Source organism: Peromyscus maniculatus, chromosome 11, assembly GCF_049852395.1.
Source record: "Peromyscus maniculatus bairdii isolate BWxNUB_F1_BW_parent chromosome 11, HU_Pman_BW_mat_3.1, whole genome shotgun sequence".
Lineage (NCBI taxonomy): Eukaryota > Metazoa > Chordata > Mammalia > Rodentia > Cricetidae > Peromyscus > Peromyscus maniculatus.
The window spans coordinates 61,652,403-61,675,746 of NC_134862.1; the positions used below are offsets into that span (position 1 = coordinate 61,652,403).

Sequence of the window (23,344 nt, forward strand, 5' to 3'; positions counted from 1 at the left end):
GCAGGCAGCTAGAAATCAGCCCACAGCTCACCAAAATTCCTCACACTAGCCAATCCTAAGCTTTTCACCTGTCCTGTTTCTCTTGACAGCTCTAATTCCAGTATAGGAATCGTCTAAATCTTCCCCCAGCTTGCGTCCTGAACACCACTGTCTTCCCATATGGCCTTGAGGGGCATGCTTTACATCCTGTGAACATGACAAGCTGGCTTTCTTGTTTCCCCTCAAGGTTTTTCACGTCCCTCTTATGACCACACATGGCTGCCTAATAAAAGAGCACAAAACAAGGGCATGTGATGTGCTGCTGGGTGGCTTTAATGTCCAAGGAGGGAACATGCTTCGAGGCAACAGGTGAAACATACATGTTCCAATATGGAGCAGAGCTCAGTTACAGACAAGACTACACAGAGCTGAGTGTTTCAGGGTGCCATTTACAAACCAGGATATTGATACTAATGGAATGTGTTCCCCAAAGTCTGAACATTGAAATCCTAATCCCCAGTGTGTATCAGGAAGCAGGACCTTTGGAAGTCCTCAGGCTGTGAGGGGGAAGCCTTCATGAGCAGGGTGGACAGTCTTGTAAAAGAGACCCTGGAGGGTTTTCCAGCTCTTCCTGCCACATGGGAACACAGAAAAATGTCAGTTGTCTGCCACCTGGAAGAGGCCCCTTACTGGAATTCGACCAGGTGGACACCTTGGTCGTGAACTTCTCACCTTCAGAATAATGTAAGAATAATGTCATTTACAAGCTGGCTTGTCCGAGCTGCTATCTAATAGCTGCCTAAACCAGCTAAGACAGATGCTACATGGTGGGAACCTAAACAGAAACTTAGTCACAAAGACTGCCCACACTGTGAAGAGTGGAGAGGGCGTTGACCTCGATGGCCCATGGCGTCTGTTTCCAGACACTGCAGAGCCATGCTTTCTGACAGCTCTGCTGGTTTGTTAGGAGCAGAGGCTGCTGCCTGAGCCAGAACAGGCCGAGGTTGGAACGAGGAAAGGAAGTGTAGAATCAGGCTGGTTCTGAAGCTTGTAGGCAGCTTCCAAATCAGACCTGGAGAGACAAACTGAATTTAACCTATTCTGCAACTTGCCAGCTATCTATCTTAGGGCATGTGCCTCAATCTCTAATCTTCAAATTTCTGATGAATAAAATGAAGTTTTCCTGGGGCTGTGACTCTTGAATAGATAGATAAATATGAAAGTGCTGAGCACAGTTCTTTTTTATCTTTTATTTATTTTTGATACAATATATTTTGATTATATTTCCCCTCCCCCAATCTCTCCCAGATCCACCCCACTTCCCTACTCAGCCACCTTCCCGTTCTTTCTCTCTCTTACAAAATGAAACAAAAAACAAAGTCATCAAAAAAGCCTTGGAGCCTGATTTGCCAGACTCAGTTCTTAATATAAAGGAGGTGCTCAGTCAATTATATTTTCTCTCCTTTACAGTGTCCAGTTGAAGGCGTTCAGTCTCGATATTTTATTCCTCATTACTGATGATGTCAACTTTGCTCATCTCAGAACTCATGCTTCAAAGCATTTTATGCATTAATAAGTTCCTAGCAAGTAAATTTTTGTCTCTTTGCCTCAGATGAAAATTTTGGCAGACAGAAAAAGGAATTCCTCAGAACTGTATAGAAGAGTCCGGGCTCTGTCATCAGACCCCAGTCTTTACGTTCAACAAAGAGCTGGCTCCTCAGAATTTAACACAACACACTCCCACTGCTTGTCCAAACTGTCATCCAGTTTTTAAAAGATCCCCCTCTTCCTGTCCCTCGGATGAGTATGATTTAATCCCCAAAGCATGCATGATGAACGCATTACTATTTCCTCCACCAAGAACGTGGTGTGACAATGTGGGGCCCCATTCCTGAGCTGGATAAAGAGAGAAAGGTCATGTCCTGTTTCCAGTCAGGCAATCAGTACTTCACTTTCACAGAATGTCTCTGCCCCACAGCCTACTTTACTGGCCTCCTGACACATGCAAAAACTGAACACAGATAAGTCCAGTGTTTGTGACAATCCAATAGAGTCAACCAGCAATGCCACAAAAATCTAATATAATAATAAATCAAATCACTATAACATAGTTCTACCTCAAAAATGAATCAATGACTCTTCCACACACAGAGAAATGACAACATTTTGGTTGACATTACCATTTAGAGAAACAACATATGACCATTGAATCATGAAAAAATTCACCAGTCAGTCGGGCATTTATTTCTGTCCTTGTCTAACAGAGTGCCAGTGCTTTGAGGTTCATGAACGAGGTCAAATTAAGATTGAAGGGCGTGGTCTCAAAGACAGACAGTCTTGCTGGGAAAAGAAATTACTATCTTGCAAAAAAAAAAAAAAAAAAAAAAAAAGAACTGTCCCAATAATCCCTAGTTTAGCGCTGGCTCACAGTGGGGACAGAGGGCGGGGACAGAGACGAGAGCAGGTAGTGTAAGCGAGAGGGGTTTGGCGCATTCTGGACCATTCCACACAGGTCTAACAGAGACCTTCTGAAAAACAAACCTGGCAGAGTTATCCCCCTGCCTAAGGCCCCTTGCTGTCTCCCCGGGAACCGTGGGGTAGCTTCCGAACTTCTGAGTGAGCAGCTGAAGGCTTTTCATTCCGTGGTCACTCTCGCTTCCTCTCTTGCCACACCTCTTCTGCTATAGGCGCTGAAGATTCTAGAATATTCTGCTGGGCCGCGGTGGTACACGCCTTTAATCTCAGCACTCAAGAGGCAGAGGCAGGAGGATCTCTGTGAGTTTGAAGCCAGCCTTGTCTACAGAGTGAGATCCAGGACAGGCACCAAAACTACACAGAGAAACCCTGTTGGGGGGGGGGGGACACTCTAGAATATTCTAACACCTAACACTCCTTCTCCTATGGAGAGTCAATCCGATTCCCTTCTAAAACTCTTTTTGCTGGGCTGATTTCCACTTTCCTCTTAAAAGCACTCAGATGCTGCTTACTATGACACTTGCCTTCCCTGTTGCTCACACCAGAGTACTAGGCTACTTTGTCTGCTCTCAGAACACCTGTGGGCACATTCATTACCGTATCTGCCACACTGACCTTCAACCATCAATTTATTTGTTTAGCTCTCTTCATCCATCCCATGCCCATTTTTAAGGACAAACCTTATCGAATTAAGATGGACAGATAACAAAGCAAGTCAGTGTAACACCTACAGTCTGGCCGAGCCTGGAGGTGCTCACAGGTAATCCCAGACAAAGGTGGCTAAAGCGGGAGGAGTGTGAGTCTGAGGCCAGTCTGAGACCACAGGGCAAGTTCCAACCACTCCGAATCACAGGGCAAAATTCTGTCTAAAGGAAAATCAGTAACAATGGTAGTGATACAGTTCAATGAGTCCTGAGAGTACATAAGTTAGTGGGTGTCGTTATCACACAACTGGGTAACAACGGTAAGGTAGGTGATTCAGTGAGTTCTGACAATTATAAGCTAGTCAGTACTATTATCGCCCAACAGGGCCAATCTTTTCACTGCTCCCTCATTCACTTGAAAACCTAAAAGCTACAGACATCTTATGAAACTAGTTTTTTTCAAAAATGAACCTTCTATAAAGATTATAACATGTTATTAAATATACATTTTATTTACAATCTAAAATTAAATATTTATGTTTTTAGAGCATTATATAGAATAGTTATGATTACTCACTTCACTGAAAATCAAATATACATGACACTGGTTGGTGACTACATGAAACTCTTAGATGATTACAAAGTTCAGTAATGTATAAACTCATATAACCAAGTACTTAACTGAATACACTGAATACAACAAAGAATAACACATGACCCAAGATGATACTTGCTAGGTATAATACATCTTAAAAGATAAACTTTAAAACATAGATTCTTAAGTTTTAAGAGCATACTTTAAAATAACTCACATTTCTAGCAGTATGCTGTACTGAATGCCCTAGTGGACTCTCACACTAGAAAAGTTCAATAAAATAAAAAAAAATATCTTAAGCTGGGTGTGGTGGCACACACCTTTAATTCCAGCATTCAGGAGGCAGAGGCAGGGGGATCTCTGTGAGTTCAAGGCCAGCCTGGTACACATAGGAATTTCCAGGACAGCCAGGGCTATATAGAGAGACCTGCCTCAGAAAAAAATAAAAATAAAAAAAATAAAATATCATTTTCAATACATTGATAAACTGTCAAGAAATTCAGATCTCTCCAAAGCCAAAGCCTATATGGAAGTAGAACCCACAAAGATGGGCACTGAGGTCAGCATCCATCCAAAGGACACTTCATCCTACTACAGAGATACTTGCTCACCCATGCTCATTGCTTCTCTACTAATAATAGCCACAAACTGGAAACAGTCAAGAAGTCTGTCAGCAGATGAATAAATAAAGATAATATAGTACATTGACACAATGGAATATTACTCGGCCATCAAAAAATGCAATCATGAAATTCACAGGTAAATATATAGAACTAGAAAAAAATCATCCTGAGTGAGGTAACTCAGACCCAGAAAGACAAACATGGTATGTACTCACTTCTCTTTGGATGTTAGTTGTTAAGCCACTGATAGGCAAGCTACAATCCCTACCTAACAAAGGTAGACTTTGTCGTAGTAATGGATGGATGACGGGGAAGAGGGAACTAGGAGGATCAGACAGGGATGGGGAAGGGAAAAGGGGGGTCAGAGGAGGGAATACTAGAGGGAAAGCTAAAACTAAGGGCAATTTGAGGGGTCTTAAGGAAACCTAATATCCTAGAATATATGCGTTTTTTTATCTAAATGAAAACACCAAATAATGGGGAAGACAGAGACCCAAGTGGACATCTCTTGTCACCAAATGAAGCTCCCAGAACCAAGAATGGGTTATATCTAACTAAGTTCTTGGCCCAATGGGTCCTATGGGAACCCCCAAAGAACCCAGGCTATTGCCAAGGTCGCTCTCCACAAACTGACAGTAAGGTCCAATTGCTGAAGACAATACCTACACAATTCATTGACCATGGAGAGGTCACGCTAGTGCCTACCCAGAGCCTTCACTCCTATGAGCTAGTGTTCATGGTGTTGGAAGGTATTCTGCATGATATCAAAGAAGGGGGAACACCAACCAGCTACAACAGCTTTGATCTGCAATGGTGACCTGCCTGCAAAATACACTGGTGTAATAGTGGCACAGAGCTGGTGGGAGTCACCAACAACATCTGATTTGAGTTAATGACCACTCTATGAGATGGAACCCATGCTATCAATACTGCTTGGGTGACCAAGAATCTGAGACTAAATAACCCAGGGACCTAGAGGGAAACCAAACACTCCTGTTCTGCTCAAGGAACAGAGCAATAAATGACTCCTAATATAATGATCCATACTCATAGATCAGTGCCTTGCTCAGCCATCGCCAGAGAAGCTTCCTCCTGCTGCAGATGGTAACAAACACAGAGACCCACAGCCAGACAACTACAGTGAGAGATCATGGAACTCTTAGACCAAAAAAGGATATCTCCATCAAATCCCTCCCCTCAGGGCTCAGGAAACTGCAGAAGAGAAGGCAGAAAGTGTAAGAGTCAGAGGAGATGGAGGACACCAAGGAAACACGGCCTTCTAGACACAAAGGACCAATGTACACATGAACTCACAAAGACTGAGGCAGCATACACAAGGACTGCATGGTTCTGCATCAGATGGGGTCCTGGGGCTGAAAAGAGAAGTGGACACACATCCTCATCTGTAGCATGAATCTTAATAGTTCTTATTAATAAGATCAAACCCGGGGCCAGTTATTGGGGTGAATACTGGAAGATCAGAGAGACAGAATGAGCCACAGCTAACCTCACCTGGCCAACTTCTCAGCTGGTCCTATTTTCTCAGACTGGAAGCTTCTGTGTCCTCATCCCAATGGCTCTCAGCTGAACTGCTGCTCAAAAGCCTGAAGCTTAAGCAGCTAAAAGCTTAACCAGCCAGATGCTTCTAGTTTCTGATCCTCACGCCTTATATACCTTTCTGCTTTCTACTCCTACTCCCTGGGATTAAAGGCTTGCTTTCTGGGATTAAAGGCATGATGAGTCACCATGCCTGTCTGTATCCTTGAACACATGGATTTCTGCCTCTGGAATGCTAGGATTAAAGGCATGTACTACCACTGACTATCCTTTATGTTTAATATTGTGGCTGCTCTGTCTCTGACCCCAGATTAGTTTATTAGCATGCACAATATTTGGGAGAATACAATACCACACTCATCCCTAAGCCAGAAGCCATCTACAGTGATAGCCATTTGCAAATGAAAAATTAGTTTTCTCCAAGGGAGTCTCACTCGGGAAACAAATCACTCTTAAGGGTAGGCTGCATGCCCAGCACTAGATGGCCAACACAAAACGAACAAAACAGCACCTTTGGAGGTTCCTTGTCTCACAATGTTAAGCCAGGGCTTTATTTTTAACCTTACAGGTCCTTTGCATATGTACCATGGCTTCTAGTTTTGTGTTTTATGGAGTTCGGGTGTGCGTGAACCAGTGTGTCTGTGTGCCTATATGTGTTTCTTGTGCTTTTTCTTGCTTGGTTGTTCCGTCACATTCTAATTTGTCTGGCTTTGTTTTATCTTATTGTATGGTATCTTATTATTCCTTAGATGCCTGTTTGTTTTCTAACAGGAGACAAAAGAGTGTGAATCTTGATGGGAGGAGAGGAGGAAACTGGGTGGAATAGAGGGAGGAGAAACCATAATCAGAATATATTATATGAAAAATTATTTTCAATAAAATAAACAAAATGGCCTTCCATTGGTAGCGTTACCAAAAACAAATGGAAATCCTCCCTGGAGGAAATTTCTGTCATTCCCAAGAAAAATAAAGTCGGCCAAAAATCACACTCTGTGAGGACAAACAGACAGATCAGAGAATAGAATAAGACATACAGTTTTAGAAATAAAATTGGAATTTTAAAATCATTCTATTTAACACTGTTAGGAAAAAATATTATGAAGTCTCCCTTGCCTCCTACCTGTCTTACTGTGTGTGTAAAAAATTCAAAGTCCCAGATAATCTTTACCCAGACCATTTTTTCAAGGGCTAGCCTTAAGGAATTTTGAGAGATGCACTGATGTCTCCCACTAAGTCAAAGTACAAGCTTGCTTACTGCCTGCTAATGGAAAGAAGACTCCCCAGCTCAGTGCTCACATCCTGTGCAGGTATCCACCTAGGCCCAGCTCTGTCCCTCTTGTAGGAACTGGGTCAAGGGAACCAAAACAAACACGTGCACACTCTGGCTACAGCTTTCACTGAGTAATAGTCACTTGTTTGAGCCAAGAGGTTCATATTGTCTTCCAGTATTTGTGAAACTGTGGCACCAGAGTAAAATCTCAGACCCTTCCCAGATCTTAACACATGGGACTTTAAAGATAAAAATATGATTAGGAAGCAAGAGGCAAATAAATAATGACACTTTATAAAACAAAAAATCAAAAGGAACTTCTAGAAGTAAAAATATGGGCCAGTGGTTAGTATGTAGACATGAAATTAATCAGAATGCAGCACAAAGAAAAATAAAATACAGTAATTCTGAAAGAGGTTGGAGAGCATGAACAAAGAATGAAAAAGAAAGTACAAATTGTGTAGGACTCACCAAAGGAGAAGGTGGAAAATTCTGGATTTAAAAATTGTGGAGGAATTTCCAGACCAATGAAAGACATCGGTGTGTGTGTGTGTGTGTGTGTGTGTGTGTGTGTGTGTGTGTGTGTGTGTGTGTGTGTGTATGTGTAGGGAGGAGAGAAAGAGAGACTCATTATATTGTAATCCTCAGAAAAGTAAATATTAATGGAAAAATAAAAGCAGGCTCAAGCTGGCAAATGACGTTCATGCACAAAATAAACATACAGAATGTGATAAAATGTTTTAATTTTTTTAAAAATCAGTCTCAGATAAGACTGAGATGCAAAAGAAGAACTGATGAGCAATGAAGAAAATTTTATTTTATATCAACAATATTTGAAAAATTATATAATATTAATTCTAAAAGTTGACAGCATGTAGAATAGTGGAAAATTTTGTAAACTATTGCTAGGATCATAAATTGGTATCACCACTTTAGAAAAAAATTAACAAGTTTTAAAATAAATAACCCCAAAATTCGCTCAACAGGTATTGAAATGGGAAGACTCTTACATATGGGCATGCATACGCTCAGCTCAGCATAACCTTCCATCATTATTTGCATTTTTATATTGTGTTTATTATGAGCACCCTGCTGTTAGCTATATGAGAAACAATATTTCTGAACTTGCAACTGAGGCCCAGACCCTGGACAGCTTTCTAAGGTAGTGAAAGCTCCCAGGAGAGCCCTTTGAAGACACTTTTTGTCTTCCAGTACCGTTTACCAAGTGGTCAGTGTTTTTCCTATCATGCTTCCATACCACATTAGCTGTTCTGAAGTTCTAGGTTGGCATTCTCCCTGAGATGCTCTTTCCATCCATGATACCCTAGCTTTCACTTCAGTTCAGAGAAGTCAGGAAGGGTAAATGCCAAGGTCAGTGAAGTGAGGTTTTCCCAAGCTCGGGTTATCAACTCCATCCTGGTTTTTAATCTTCTTGTTATAGCCTCTCATTCAGTTGTGCCTCGGGGAAAGCTTCTTCAGGACCTTGTCATTAGTTATGAGTGTATCTCAAACACATAACTACATGAGTGGTTTCTCCCTCTTTCTATCTTCTATATACAACATACACAAACACAAACACAAGCACACAAGCACACACATATACACACAAACACACATATATACACATGAACACACACATTCACAAATACACATACACACACACACACACACACACACACACACACACACGATACTAGCATTTGTTGAGACTTCAATAAAAGTCTTGAGAAAGAAGAAAAATCACAGAAGAGCAACCCTAGGAGAGAAGACAGGAAGAAGAATGCCTTCATCTACACCAGGGAGGTATCCAAGACCACAGGACAGGTTACACACGTATGAGCTCGTTATAATTTCATGTGTTGGCAGTTAGCGCTATTACCTCCTTTACCTGAATCACTGTCATCGATAAAGCCCAGGGGACATATGTCTGGCTTACTGTTCTCCAGTCTTAGCCGTTCCTACGGTGCCTGAACAGACTTGCAAGCCGGCCTGGGGTGTCAGCTACACCAGGAACAGTAAGCATTGTCTTACCTCCTCTGTCTTTAAAACTTCCCATATTCGAGCGTGATCCTCCACCAGCCAGTGTCCTGCTGTGTCTACTTTGGTGGAAAGTTTGACTTTAGACTCCACTTGAGTAGGCTCTCCCACAGATTTCCCGTCCATCTTGAAAGAGGTAAGCAGGAGGCATTACGGATCTGGTGGAAGAATAAAATAGAATCCAGATTAAAATAAAAAATAATATTTGAAAAGATTTGAAAGCAAATTACTGTGCTCGGTTTTCGGACAGTGAAACCACCTAAAACACTATTACAATAGACATAACTCTTATGGCCACTTTTTATATTCAAATACTTATTACTGGTGTTTTAATGCAGGCTTCTGGGAGAATAGGGACACATCTTGATAATGGACATTGATATAAACTTTATTTTTAAAATATTTTATTTGTAAGTACATGGAGGGGTCTGTGCACATGGGTGCAGGTACCCTTGGAAGCCAGTAGAGGGCATCAGATACCCTGGAGCTGGAGCTACAGGTGGTTGTAAGATGTCAGATGTCAGGGCTGAGAACTGAACAGCATGGGCTCTCAACAGCTGAGCCATCTCTGTATCTCCTATGATACAAATGTCATAGGAAATTTAAAAAAACAAAATCTGCTTATTATATCTCTTGCCATTTTGCGCTGGACCCTGGGGAGGAACAGTGGATGGGTGGGGGAAAGGCAAATCACGATGGTCTTTTCATATTCTGTATTTCACCGATAGTTTGGAAGAAACACTGGCGAAAGCCCTGGGAGTTTTGCTCCTCAAACACACGCCGGGCAGCTGGGCATGCAAAGCTCTGTGTTAGCCATACACAAAATTCAGTAGTTTTTGTTCTCAGATCTCTAAGGTCTATGCTCCAGGGCAGAAAGATTGTAAACAACCTTTAGTAATAATGTGTGAAATGTCCCAAGAACAATATTTCCAAACTGTGATGGAGGACTGGGGGTGGCTGAGCACACACTTGGTATGCACGAGGCCCTGGATGAGAGCCCCAGCACCCAGAAATAGAAAGCAAAACAGCATGGCCTACAACGGAAGCAGGAGGCGAGGAAGACCTCATCCACGTATCAGCTACGTTTCGTCGCCTTCTTAGGTGCTGGGTTCATGCTGGAGTCAAACGAGATTTTTCAATGGATCCTTATTCTAGAAGGTCTCCTTCAGCTCTTGTCAGAATCTTATCACAGCCTTCTTGTTTTCATTAACATGCCACAAATACACCCTTCTTAGGGGGATTTTTACAATGAGGCATATCTGTTCATGATATTCTTACTTACAATTTTCTTGGAGAATAAAACCCAAACTCCTTCTCACAGCAGCTAAGGCCCTTTGTGCCTGGTTCCTTTCTCTCCCTTTTCTTACTCTGAGCATGCGCCACTGACCACTGACTCACCACCTAGGCCACATCACTCCAGTCATTTGAAAATACAAGCGGGAGCTGGCGCATCCTTTTGATCCCAGCACTCCGGGGGGGTGGGGGTGGGATTGCAGATGGATATTTGACACCATCCTGATCTACAGAGTGAGAGTGAGTTCCAGGACAGCCAGGGATGTTACACAGAGTAACCCTGTCACCCCAAAAAAACAAAAAACAAACCAAGACGAAGGAGGAGGAGAAGAAGCAAACACACATGGATCCCAAAGACATCCAATATTGTAGCTTTTGTTTGTGGTCTGTTCACTCGAGTCACACCACCGAGAGACTTAACGGGGACCCTCTCTATGTACTGAGGATATGACTGCATCATATCTACTTGCTGTCAACCCCATTTCTACCTTCAAGTCCTGGAAGTCCTTTGAGACTACAGATGTGTCCTATTCAAAGCAAATGTTATAAGCAAATAAGTAAATGTTAAATGAAGTTAAATGAAGGTCAATCCAATAATTTAGTGACTTATGACAACCCAGAAATAAAAAAGAGGCAGTATTTTGCTAATTCACATAACAAGTAATGAAGTCAAGTTATCTCCCCCTTAGACCTCATTGGCTTGGTGGGCTGAGTTCTTCACAATAAGGGAACAAGTGTAGATTCAGCATGGGTTCCAAGTAGCTATATCGAAAGATGGAATTGATCACTAATTAACAACTATTTCTTACGGCTTCAGGGAGTTGAGCAGATCTGCAAAAGGCAGGCCTTATGCTCATGTAACCTGCTGCCAAATCGGAGTGGATGGAAAATTAAGACAGAGAGAGGGCCAGGGGTACGTCAGAGAAACAGAGACAAGTCTCTCTACAGAGGAGTTCTTTCTCTGCCTTGGGGCCTCACATGCTTCATCTGGAAGCCACAGACAGCAAGGCTGCCTGCTTGCAGAGAGCAACCATGAGCTAGCCCAGGCCATCACACAGTCTTTAGAAACACGGAGTGCAGAGCATGCTCCCGTTAGGAGTCAGGAAAATACAACCTACACAGTTAAGAGTGGACCGCATTCCTCCGAGAGGACACGCTGATAAACGATGCCGACACATGCGAGGGAATAAACAAGGCAGAGTCGTGGGGAGGTTTCAAGCCAAGAAAAAGGAAATTAAAAATAAACAGGCAAAATGGAAATAGACCAGATTGGTGGGGAAGGAAATTCCATTGTTGTTACTGGAGATAATGCTGTAAACAACAAATAATAAATCAAAACAAAGTGAGGAAACTACATAAGACGGCTCTGGCTGCACTCTCCACATGTCATGGAAACGTAACTGGATGAAGTAGACAAATTACAAAATCTCAGAACAAACACTGTGCATCTGTAAGCACGCTGCAGCCCAGCGACCCACAGTGCCGACTCGCCGTCTGCCCACAGCTGCTCTCTCAGCTCCACAGTGTGGGTGAAAGCTGGCCCATGTTCAGTGCTGGGACTGAACTCTACTGTGAACCGACTTCCCACAGACTGCTCCTTACCCTGTCTGGGGGAAAGATGCGTTTCTGCTTTGGCAACAGCCCCAAGGCACTGGCAGCCGAGGAGGGTCACGGAGAGGCAGCCAGCTCTTGCAAGACTCGGCAAGCTTTGGAGATTCTCCACCTGCTGTCCCAGCCCTGACACTGGAGGTCTTTTCCACCCAATCCTCATTATCTGCTCATTCAGAGAGAAAAAACCAATGACGCTAGGTACCAGCCACTGGGCTCCGTGTGTTCCCCTTTGAGCTCGCGTACATGCAATAACCTTACAAGGTGGTTGCCACTGTTTTACCAGGGTGAAACACGAAATTCAGAGGGCCCAAGTAACTGTATTACACTACTAGGAAGCCGGGGGTCCCCGAGTTCCCCTCCCAACACCCCACCTCCAGGTCGTTTAAGAAGGCACTGCTCCACCCCTCTCCTGCTCTCACATCAGCTCTGAAAGCCCTCCCTCCACCCCCTCTCCTCCCGGGTGGAGCACCCTCCTTCTGGTGCCCCTTCCTGCGCACCAGGGCTGATGTCGGTTTCTCTCTGGCACAACAGCGCCCCCTAGAGAGAGGCTCACACCTGAGTAGTGCGCAGTGTAGTTAGAGCAGGCTAGATGGAGGGGGAAATGTCACCAGCAAGGGATTATTCCCTTCCCTCTTCCCTACTGACTAAAGTTTTGATCGGGGTAGGCTTTACAGGTGTGTGACTGACAGACCTGCTTAGTCACATGGGACCCCTCGCTCAGAGGAACCCCATATGTTTGGCTGAATGCTTGGCTGCCCCACCCCCAAATTATACAACCAGACTTGCCTATTCCTCTTCAAGTATAAAGTATTTTATACATTTTCTTTTTCAAATTTACGTTTTCTTTCAGCAATTATTGTGTTAAAGGTTTCCTACTGTTTCTCCTAAAAGCCAGCTAGACATTTGCACGGTGGCCAATTTTTGTAAACAGAGAACAGAAGGCATTGTGGCCTTCCTCCCTTACAATGCTGTCCTCATTCTTAAAACATAGGGTCAAAGGTTACAAACCAGCCTCCATACAGATACCACTGATGTGAGTCACTCAACAGCACTATATACATGATGGATTCACTGTAAAGTTCAATGGCAATCTTCTTTTCTAGTTAATGAATGAGTACAAAATATCTTAAACCTTATGAAAATAGGTTCTGAAAAGCTGTTACCTTAAAAATACCCCCAAACCATCATTTTATAAAACTCTTGGATGGTCAGAGCAGTCACAAGTTGGGACCAGGCTGGTGGAGGGTGTATGTGAAATGCTTTTAAAAAGGCAAATATGTAATCAGAAAACACAAAAGCATTATTTTTCTCTTAGACACTAAGAAATAAAATTTCTTGAGAAAAATTTCCTGCTGTCTCCACTGCAGGAAGCAGGGGAGTAAAATTAGAACAGGAAAGACAGTGTGAGTGGAAGAAGCATGCTCCCAAGATGACACAGACAAAGGATTTTCCCATCAGAAGTCACGTAAGGGTCTCCAAGGTCACCCTGACTTCAAGATCTGCAATTCTGACGTCACTACAGCTGAATAGTCTTGGTTTTCTTAATTAGAGTTTTCCAAAGTTAAGTCAGATCCAAGGATCTGTCTAATCAAAATGTGTCAATTGAAGAAACTGATAGTTTAAAATTGGTGAGACAATTATCCTCAAAATTTGACTGCTGCTAGACAGAAAGATGCATTTCCCTGTAACGGGATGTTTCTTATAACTGAAATCTGTACTTTTAATGTCTGTATTTTCGTATGTGTGGTATGCAAGCATGTGGCCCGTGGGCACGTGTGCACACCATGCATGCACACATGCATGTAGAGGCCAAAGAATGACGCTGTGCGTCTCCCTCTACTGTGTCCCACGTTATCTACTGAGGTAGAGCAATGCTTCTCAACCTTCCTAATGCTGCGATCCTTTAATACAGCTCCTCATGCTGTGGGGACCCCCAACCATGAAAGTATTCATTGCTACTTCATAACTGTAATTTTGATACTGTTATGAATCATAATGTAAATATCTGATATCTGATATGCAACCCTCTCAAAGGGGTCATGACCCACAGGTTGAGAACCATTGAGGTAGAGTCTCTTACCTCTACCCACAGCTCACCAATTCGGCTAGCCCAGCTACCCAGCTAGCCCAGGCTCCCTGTCGCCACCATGCCCACACAGCGTGTCTATAGGTGCTGGAGACCACACTCTAGCCTCAGGCTCACTCAGCAAGTCCTCTCCACACCCCCCCCCCCCAGGCTTCTCTGTAACCCCTGCATAGTCTTTTAAAAATAATCCTAACACTGTGCTTTACTTAAGATCTTAATAATCTACTTCCTTTTCCTTCAAAAATGATTCTTAACTAGAGATCATCACATTTTCCACGATATAATAAAGGTCTGAGCTAAAGGCCTCATCCCCACATGACCACTAAGCACCAAGTCAGTGTGTAGACGTTAAACTTAGAGACATAAATATTGAGTAGCAATCTAAAGACACAAAAAAATGCTATTATTAATATCCTTGTCATTTGATAAATTTATCTGTGACAACCATAGAAAGACAACCTTCTTGAAACATGGCTTTAAGGTAAGTTCTAGAGCCTGACTTCACTCACAAATCGGTCTGTATTATTAATTCCATGCTAAACTTTGATTAAACCAGTCCACAGTTGATTGAATTTCACTTTCTTTCTAGGGTGATAAACAGAGCATGAGATATCCTTCAACAATGATCTCCTCTTTTTCTTCTCCCTCTTTCTTTAAATGTGTTTGGAAGGGGGAAAGAGTGTTCCATATCCAGAGCCTTCCTGGGATGCTCTGGCGGTTACCTTCCTGTCAGAGTCTGGCTTCTCTTCCGCCCCTGCAGAGGCCATTACATGTATTAATAAAACATGAGTTTTTCTGTGTGTCTCATGTATACATAAGCTCTTTGCTTCCACATCTTTTTAGTTTTCTAGTTTTAGTTTTCCTCTAAATCTTTTTAGGTTTCAAACTCAACTACACATGTATCTGGAAACTGTCTGGCATCTGCCTTGTTCTGCTCTCTTCCATGATTCTTTGTCTTGTCAATCCACCCTCCCGCCCTTTCCTCCTCATCCCTCTTCCTGGTGAGCTGAGGCCCTGTCCAGATAAGCCGGGTTTGTTTATCTTGATCGTCTACTATCTCCGGCTCTCCCATCCATCAGGAACAGCCTCTGCATTTCAGCTGGACTCAGGTTCAGCATTAGTACACAGAGCAGTGGCTGTGTCCTCTCACGTCCTGAGTCTGGATGATGACTCAATAGCTCGTTGTCTTTGTACCCCGGGGGCAGGTCACCTCACCTTTCTTAGCCTAGGCTTTCTCGCCTTAAGTATAACTTGATGAAACTACAGAGACCTCCTGTAAGCATTACAGCTCAGATGGAAAGGTATCCTGGCAGCCAGGAGCCAAGGAATACCACGAAGTCACACAACAAACCTCACACAAGAGATTTATTGGGAGAGGAAAAACCAGGAAGGCGGCTGCCTCTGCTCAGGCGAGAAACAGCAGAGAACTGAACACGATACAGGGCTTAGATAGAGTCTCTTGGGAAAGGTATGGAACTTTCCAGGGTGGAGATTGGTGGGATTTCATGTCCAGAGATTGGGCTTTTTACTCTGTAGGATGGGGGCAGGGTCCAGCGGTTATGGTAGAGCGTTCTGTGGATGGAACCTGGCAGTTAGAGGTCTTTGCGAGAGGGGCCTGACTCAAGGGGCTGACACCTCCGACTTGCAAAATAATACATTCATCTCCTCCAAAAGTGGGAGCAAAACTAACCTGAATTATTAGTCTACAGTAGCTGAAGGATTCATATTGCTAAATATAAATAAGGATTTATAAATAAGGATTTCTATTGGGATTTGGTTCATCAATTATAGATTTTGCTTACTCCCACACTGGGCACTCACTATGCAGAAGTGAAACAAGGAACAAGTCACTGCAGAGTGATGTTAAATGTCAGCTGCATCTGACGGTACATGATGGAGATACGTCAGCCCCCAGGTCTTCCTCTTTGAGATGGCACTGCATTGCTGCCCTCTAGAAGGCAGTTTGCCCACATTCTGTAGAGAGCTCTCGGCTGGCTTTGCTTTCCCCAGCGTACTCTGGCCTCCACCGTCAGAATGCCAGCTCATCGCGAGAAGACTGGGCATCACTCAATATACCGCTTCAATTCCTCAAGAATGGCCAGCACCCTTTGGAAACACTTGTTTTCCACTAAAAGCATTTCACCAGAATGAAGGATTAAGCAGCTGCCATCGTGGTGTATTTTGGAATAAATGTCAAGCATTGGGCAACCATTTTCAAAGGCATTTTCATTACATAAGGGGCAGGCTCACTGGAGACTGAGCAGGAACGCACAACAGAGTCCATGCAGTTAGAGCCAACTCTGAGAGCAACTGTCTCCAGTTAAATGCAGAAACAATTCAAAGAGTGAAGGATTCCTACTTGATTCAACTTGATTTTTTAAAGATTCATTTATTTTATCATGTATACAGTGTTATGACATGTATGCCTACACACCAGAAGAGGGCATTGGATCCCACGATAGATGGTTGTGAACCACCATGTGGTTGCTGGGAACTGAACTCAGGACCTCAGGAAGAGCAGCTAACAGTCAGTGCTCTTAACCTCTGAGCCATCTCTCCAGCCCTTCAACTTGACTTTTTAAAAATATTTATTTTAAGCTGGGCGATGGTGGCGTATGCCTTTAGTCTCAGCACTTGGGAGGCAGAGCCAGGTGGATCTCTGTGAATTCGAGGCCAGCCTGGTCTACAGAGCGAGCTCCAGGACAGGAACCAAAACGACACAGAGAAACCCTGTCTCAAGAAACCAAATATATATGTATGTATGTATGTATGTATGTATGTATGTATGTATTTTATGTGTATGGATGTTTTGCCTGAATATATATCTATGTACCACATGTGTGGAGTACCTGTGGGAACCAGAAGAGGGCGTTGAATATCCCCTAGAATTGGAGTTACTGAAAGTTGTGAGCTGCTATGTGGGTGCTGGGGACCAACTCGGTTCTCCACAAGAAAAAAAAAAGTGCTCTTAATTGCCGAGCCCTCTCTCAGCTTCCCGAAGCTGAGAATTTCTAAAAGCGGATCCCATTGGACTTCAGATTTTGTATATTTTCTCTGAGCACTGATAGTATTTGGCAGAACTTCTTGATAAAAAAGGGAAGAAACACCCAGACTGAGGTTGTACCACCCCTGTGAGCCTCCCGGAGAAAGGCTGCCACGGTCAGCAGTTCCCGCCGAGCACGCTGCCAACCCCAGGAGACGGCTGGGCTTCCTTCCTGGTCTCCACTCAGTGGGAAAATCTGGCTGCACATCCACGGAGACAGACATGGAGGGTGGGAAGGACACCTAAGCACAACTGAGGCTGAGATCACAGGGTCCTTCCCAGTTCTAGGAGAGCTAAGAGGAATTCTAGGGAACGGTACTTTTTATAGCCTGATACGATCCAAAGCTCAGTTATTATGGATTATGTGCTTGTAAGCTTTAACAGGAGACAGAGCTGTAAATCACATGACTGCCCCAGGCACGAATGTCTCCCAGTTCTGTAGACTCCAGCTTTAACTGCTGAATAAAGGCAAAAAGGCAGGACTCCTCGGCGGAGCCGATGCGGTTCAACGGGGGCAGGCTCTTCTCCTGTCCACGCTGAAGTCAGCCGTCCTTCTCAGGTCTCCAACGTTCTGACAGTGACATGGACCCCAGGATCACCACCCCACAGGCACCGGGCTACCTCACAAGCGTCTCTTCAGCAGGAGGAGATCCTGAGCAGAAACCCCCAGTTTTCTCATAAGTGTCAGCCCTGGAGCTTGGCCTCCCCACTCCATACCTCTCCTCACAGAGCCACTGTGCACCTCACCTAAGTGTGTTGTGCAGATGTCAAAACTCTCAGCTCCAAGCTGGCAAGATGTCTCAGTGGGTAAAGAGACTGGCTGCCAAGCCTGATGACTTGAATTTGATCTCTGGAACATACACAGTAGAAGGAAAGGACCAACTCTGGCAAGTTGTCCTCTGATCTCTCTCTCTCTCTCTCTCTCTCTCTCTCTCTCTCTCTCTCTCTCTCTCTCTCTCTCACACACACACACACACACACACACACACACACACACACATACACACACACACACTCACACACATACATATATGTGCACACACACACACAAAATAACTATACACACATGCACAAACACACATCAAAAAAAATGTTAAAAAAACAAAACAAAACCTGACTTCCCAGAAATCGAGTCTTTAAAAAAATTCAGAGGTGGGTTTCTTTGGGAGATATGTAAGACCTCAAATGTGGAAATGAGGAAATGTTCAGTGAGTAACTATTTGCCACACAAGCATAAGATGAGTTCAGACTCTTGGCACCAACCTAAAAAGCCAGGTATGGCCTAGGCAGTGTACACTGTGATCAGGTAGACAAGTTGAGATCCCTGGAGCTCACTGGCCGGCCAGTCTAGCCAAACTGCTAAGCCCCAGACGCAGTGAAGAGAACAGCTAACATCAAACTCAGGACTTCACCTGCACTAGGACACACATGGACACACACACACACACACACACACACACACACACACACACACACACACAGAGAGACAGAGACAGAGACAGAGAGACAGAGACAGAGACAGAGACAGAGACTAAAATGTTGGATTCTGTGGTGAGAACGCTTACCAGTTAATGCACAGAACTGTTTTGACTAACCTTCAAGTAAGCTTCACACTACCTTCTTCCAGACTGAAGGCCAGTCCTCATTCAATCTTTCATTTCCTATGATCAGAAGCTGGATCAATCGCATTACAGTCACTTTCCTAGGCTGTAGGAACATGGCAGGTGTCACCTCTTTTGAGGAACTTGTGAGAGAGGCATGCAGAGGGAGCTGGTTCTCAAACAACCAGTTGTCTGGGCTCAGAACCTCTAGACAGTAAGGGCATGCAACAAACCATGTGCTGCTACATACAAGCCTTTTCATCTGACCAGACAGCGCTGTGCTCCACACAGAGAGAGACTTGTTCACTAGTTCTCACTACTGATTATCCAGTTAGTGATGCCCAGCACCCAGACGGCCACTGGCTGGAATAACCAGCTGTGAGAAACGTCACTTGGCAGAAAATTCCCATGTGAATATGTCGATGCCCCCCTAACTCTGGCCTCAGTGGAATAGGAATAAAATCTAAGACTGGGTCCAACACTCACCCAGGGAGGGGGTCTGTAATGTTGTGCTGGAGTAAGTTCAGCTACGAACTTAGATTTTAACCTTTCTTGGTTTGGTCTAACATGGGAAGCCATCCTCAATGGGATAAAACACTCAACAGCCTGGGCAAATGCAGGAATGCCGCACCATGATCCAGTTAATCAGGGGGGCCTCTGTCAGCACTGCTTCTGAGCCTGCCGAGGTCTTCTGAGGCTGTCCATTTGTGCCATGTGTGGCCAGGGCACAAAGAACAACAAAAAAGTTTAGGCTACCTTTTTTTTAATGTATGTGCATTTGTGTGTGTGTACGCGTATACATGTGCGTGCGTGTGTGCATATAAATGTGCCACACTGTGGTTTTAGAGTCAGAAGACATGTTTCTTTGGGGGGGGGTCCGTTTCCTCCTCCCCCCAGGGGTTCCAGGAACTGTGCTCAGGTCATCAAGCTTGTGTGGAAGCGTTATACCCACCGACCCATCTCACCAAGGCCATAGCTTAACAGAATTCTGTTTTATTTAATTTTTACATTTGTTACATTATGAACTTGCCATATATCCTATGGTGACATTTTCATCAGAAAATGCTGTCTCCTGATGTGAACTGGAAAAGGATGCAGTCTCTCTTCAATGACTCTCACTTGATGTTTTGTGAACTGCACTAAGAATACTGCAACTTGGGCTGGAGCGATGACCCAGTGGTCACGAACACTGGCTGCTCTTCCAGAGGAACTGGTTCAGTTCCTGGCATGCACATGGTGCCTCACGACTGTCCCTAACTCCAATTCCAGGGGAACTGAGGCACTGTTTTGGCCTCCAGGGGCACCAGGCACACACAGGATGCACAGACTTACATATTGGGAAAACACCCCCACACATAAAATTAAAATAAACCTTTAAAAAATTAGCCCTGCAACTTTTTTCTTCCTTCATGCTTTTCTGTCCTCTTCAAGCTCTGCATAGGTGCACTGCACTGGGGAAATATACCTGGTGTTCCTGTGCATGCTGGGTGGAGACATTTTAAAACTTTCATCTCTACAATCCACGAAAGACAAAGTACATTGTTTTGAAGTGAAAGACAACAACGAAAACCCTTTAAGCCTAAATGAAACAACCCAAAACTCAATTTTGTTCTCAAATTTTAAACAGATTGTCAAAATATGTTTGTGCAGCCACTGTATATTGAAGAGTGGGGGGAGGGGTCAGCTCCGCCTATGGGGAAGGCTTGCTGGAATACGTTAAATAGATCCTGACTAACATTTGACTTTTCCTTTAAAGCGGCACACATTGCCAGGAGGACCATGCCTGGATCTCCCATCAGCCTCAGTACCGCCCCAGCCAGCCAGCACAGCCCTCTCTGAAGCTGTGTTAAATGATCTGTGCACATCTGCAGGACTTCTGTGTTTAATCCTGGATTATGCTTTCACTAAGGGTGAGGGTTTAGACAGATGTTGCTCTGGTCTAATTGACCCATTTTATCTGCCCATTTTCCACACGCACACAGTATTTGATAACCAGACTGTGAAATGCCTCAATTTCTACACCAGCAAATGAGAAGTGAGTGGAATGTACGGTTTTTGTTTCAAAGTCCACATGAAATGAATTCCAGCATCCGTCTGGAGGGCAAGAATGGTTCATTGCCCGGCACCATTTCATTTCATAGGTTGTGGTTCCTTTCTCTTTCTCCTGGTTGTCCCTTCTTAATCCTTGCAGGACTGTGATGGTTAATCGTCCTCGTCAACTTGCCTGGGCTCTGACTTGCCAAGAAGACACACCTCGAGGCATGTCTGTGATGGCATTTCAGAGCAGCTCATCTGAGGAGGGAAGACCCAGCCTGATTATGGGATGGCATCATCTGATAGGCTGCAGTTTCAGACTGAATAAAAAGGACCAAAGAGGAAGCCAGCTCATCACTGGAAATCACCTGTGCTTCCTGATGGCGGATGTGATGGCACCAGCCACCTGGAGCTCCCACCACCAGGCCTTCCCTGCCATAACGGATGGCATGCCCTCAATCCAGGACAAGTCCTTCATCCTCAGCATGCTTTTACCACAGTGATATGAAGACCACTCTGCTCCTCCTCAGTTTTCTCAGCACCACAGACTGACCTTGCTATTTCCAGTAAAGCAAAGTAAAACCAAAAGAGAACTTCTGAATTCTAAGTTCTTAACAGCAACTTTATGAATACAAGATTGAGCTGTCCTGCTTCCTGGCTGGATGGTCAATAGACCAATCTAGCTTCCAGCTTCAAGCAGGGAAACATCAGGGCCATTCGAAAACTACATCTAACTGTATGCTGCACACGGGAGAGGAGAAGTCAGGGCATTCCCCTAGGAGAAGGAGAAGTCAGGCCATCTCCTGAGCTATTGACCAGCCTCTCCTCAGGTGTGGATAGTGCAGGGAAAACCACAAGTCAATCAGGGTGGTGGGGTCTCTTAAACATGATCAGTGAGCAGTCCACATGCATAGGAGGAGGAGACACATTTCCGACTAGCAGGAGAGGTCCTGGAAGTTTCTACACAGACCTCTCTCTGCAGTAAGTAGTGACTCCTTCTTATAGCGAAACTGGAGCTTGGAGAACTTGAGTGATTTATCCAAGGTCACACAGCAGAGTCCAAATTTGAAAATAGATCTGTCTGACGCAGAACAATTCTATTCTTACACCGACTCTCTGTGACCTTCACCTGCCACACAATTGTGGGCATGTCAATTTGGGGCTCTGCAAAGGAAACACCCAGCAAAGTGGGGTGCCAGCCTGGTGGGGAGCAAATCCTTCGCCAACCAGACATCAGACAGGGGATTAATATCCAGGATACATAAAGAACAGGGAAATTTAACCCTGAAAGAACAAATCATTAGTCAGAAAATGGGCTGTTGAACCGAGATGATTCTCAAAAAGAAGAAATACTTGGGAAAGATTGTTAACATTCTTTGTCACCAGGGAAATGAAAATAAAAACTGTCTTGAGAGTCCATCTCACTCCATCAGAGCAGCTAACAGCCAGAAAACCACAACAGATGTTGGTGATGATGCAGTGAAGCAGTCTTACACATCCCTGGTCAGAACATGCGCTCCAACAGCCGCTAGGGAAATCATTGTGAAAGTTCCTGGAGAAACTAAAGGTAGAGCTACCATGTAACCCAACTGTACCACTCCTGAGAACATATCCACAGAGTCCTGAGTCAACACACCATAACGATACTTAAGCAGCCATATTTATAGTCACAATCACCAGAAAACAGAACCAGCCTCGATGGCCCTCACCAGATGACTGGGTGAAGAAAGTATGCAAATAAATGAGGCATTTTACTCACCATAGAGAGAAGAAAATGAAATCATGACTTTTTCAGGAAACAGAGCAGAAGATTGTTGTGTTAATCAAAATGAACCATACTCCTAAGACAAATACTGTGTTTTTTCTCATTCCTGGAATCTAGATTTCAAAAGTGGGTGTGGCATGAAAGTTCAAAGGGGAATGTGTGGGGGGAAGCTTAAGGGAAGGGATGGGGGAGGGGGCAATGGACTTGAAATCTGCAACTTGAGCAAAAGGGAAGACTATTAAGAAAGGACTACCAAGGTGAGGGAAGTGGGGTGTGCGAGGTCCCTCTGGGAGAGGGACAGAGAAAAATGAAGTATGATAATGTATGTGTATGAATACAATTAGTGAAACTCGGTGCCTGGTAAACTAAAAGAAAAAGTTAACAGGAAAAAAAGACTTTGTAACTTTAACACTTAAAGAAAAGTCTGGCTCTCTTCAATAAAGTATCCGGGAAAGGCCAGGGAGGCTATGGGAATGTGCCCTGCTTCTCTGGGCCACACTGTCTACCACACTGACAGTGGACCGCTTTCAGATCCGCCTCATCTCTGGCTCCGGCAGCCTCCCTGACCCTCCCCTTCCACAGCAAAATAAACAAAGAGTCAGAAAACAGAAGCAGAAACTTGACAGGCAGCCCTTCCTCCTTACTCCCATATGTAAATCTTCATTACAGAATGATATGATCCGCAGATTGAATCATTTGAAGCCTTTTTTCAAGCCACATGTGGCACCTAT

At 44.1% G+C, this 23,344-nt stretch overlaps 1 protein-coding gene across 2 annotated transcripts in view; it reads right to left on the bottom strand.

The window, feature by feature from the left end:
* Rgl1 (ral guanine nucleotide dissociation stimulator like 1) overlaps positions 1 to 23,344 on the bottom strand; it is a 255,966-nt gene that overhangs the window by 144,069 nt on the left and 88,553 nt on the right. For both annotated transcript variants that reach the window (XM_076547614.1, XM_076547615.1), the window contains exon 2: positions 9,175 to 9,338. In XM_076547614.1, the coding sequence (XP_076403729.1) occupies positions 9,175 to 9,306 (132 nt within the window). In that variant the 5' untranslated portion in view covers positions 9,307 to 9,338. The remainder of the gene's footprint in view (positions 1 to 9,174; positions 9,339 to 23,344) is intronic.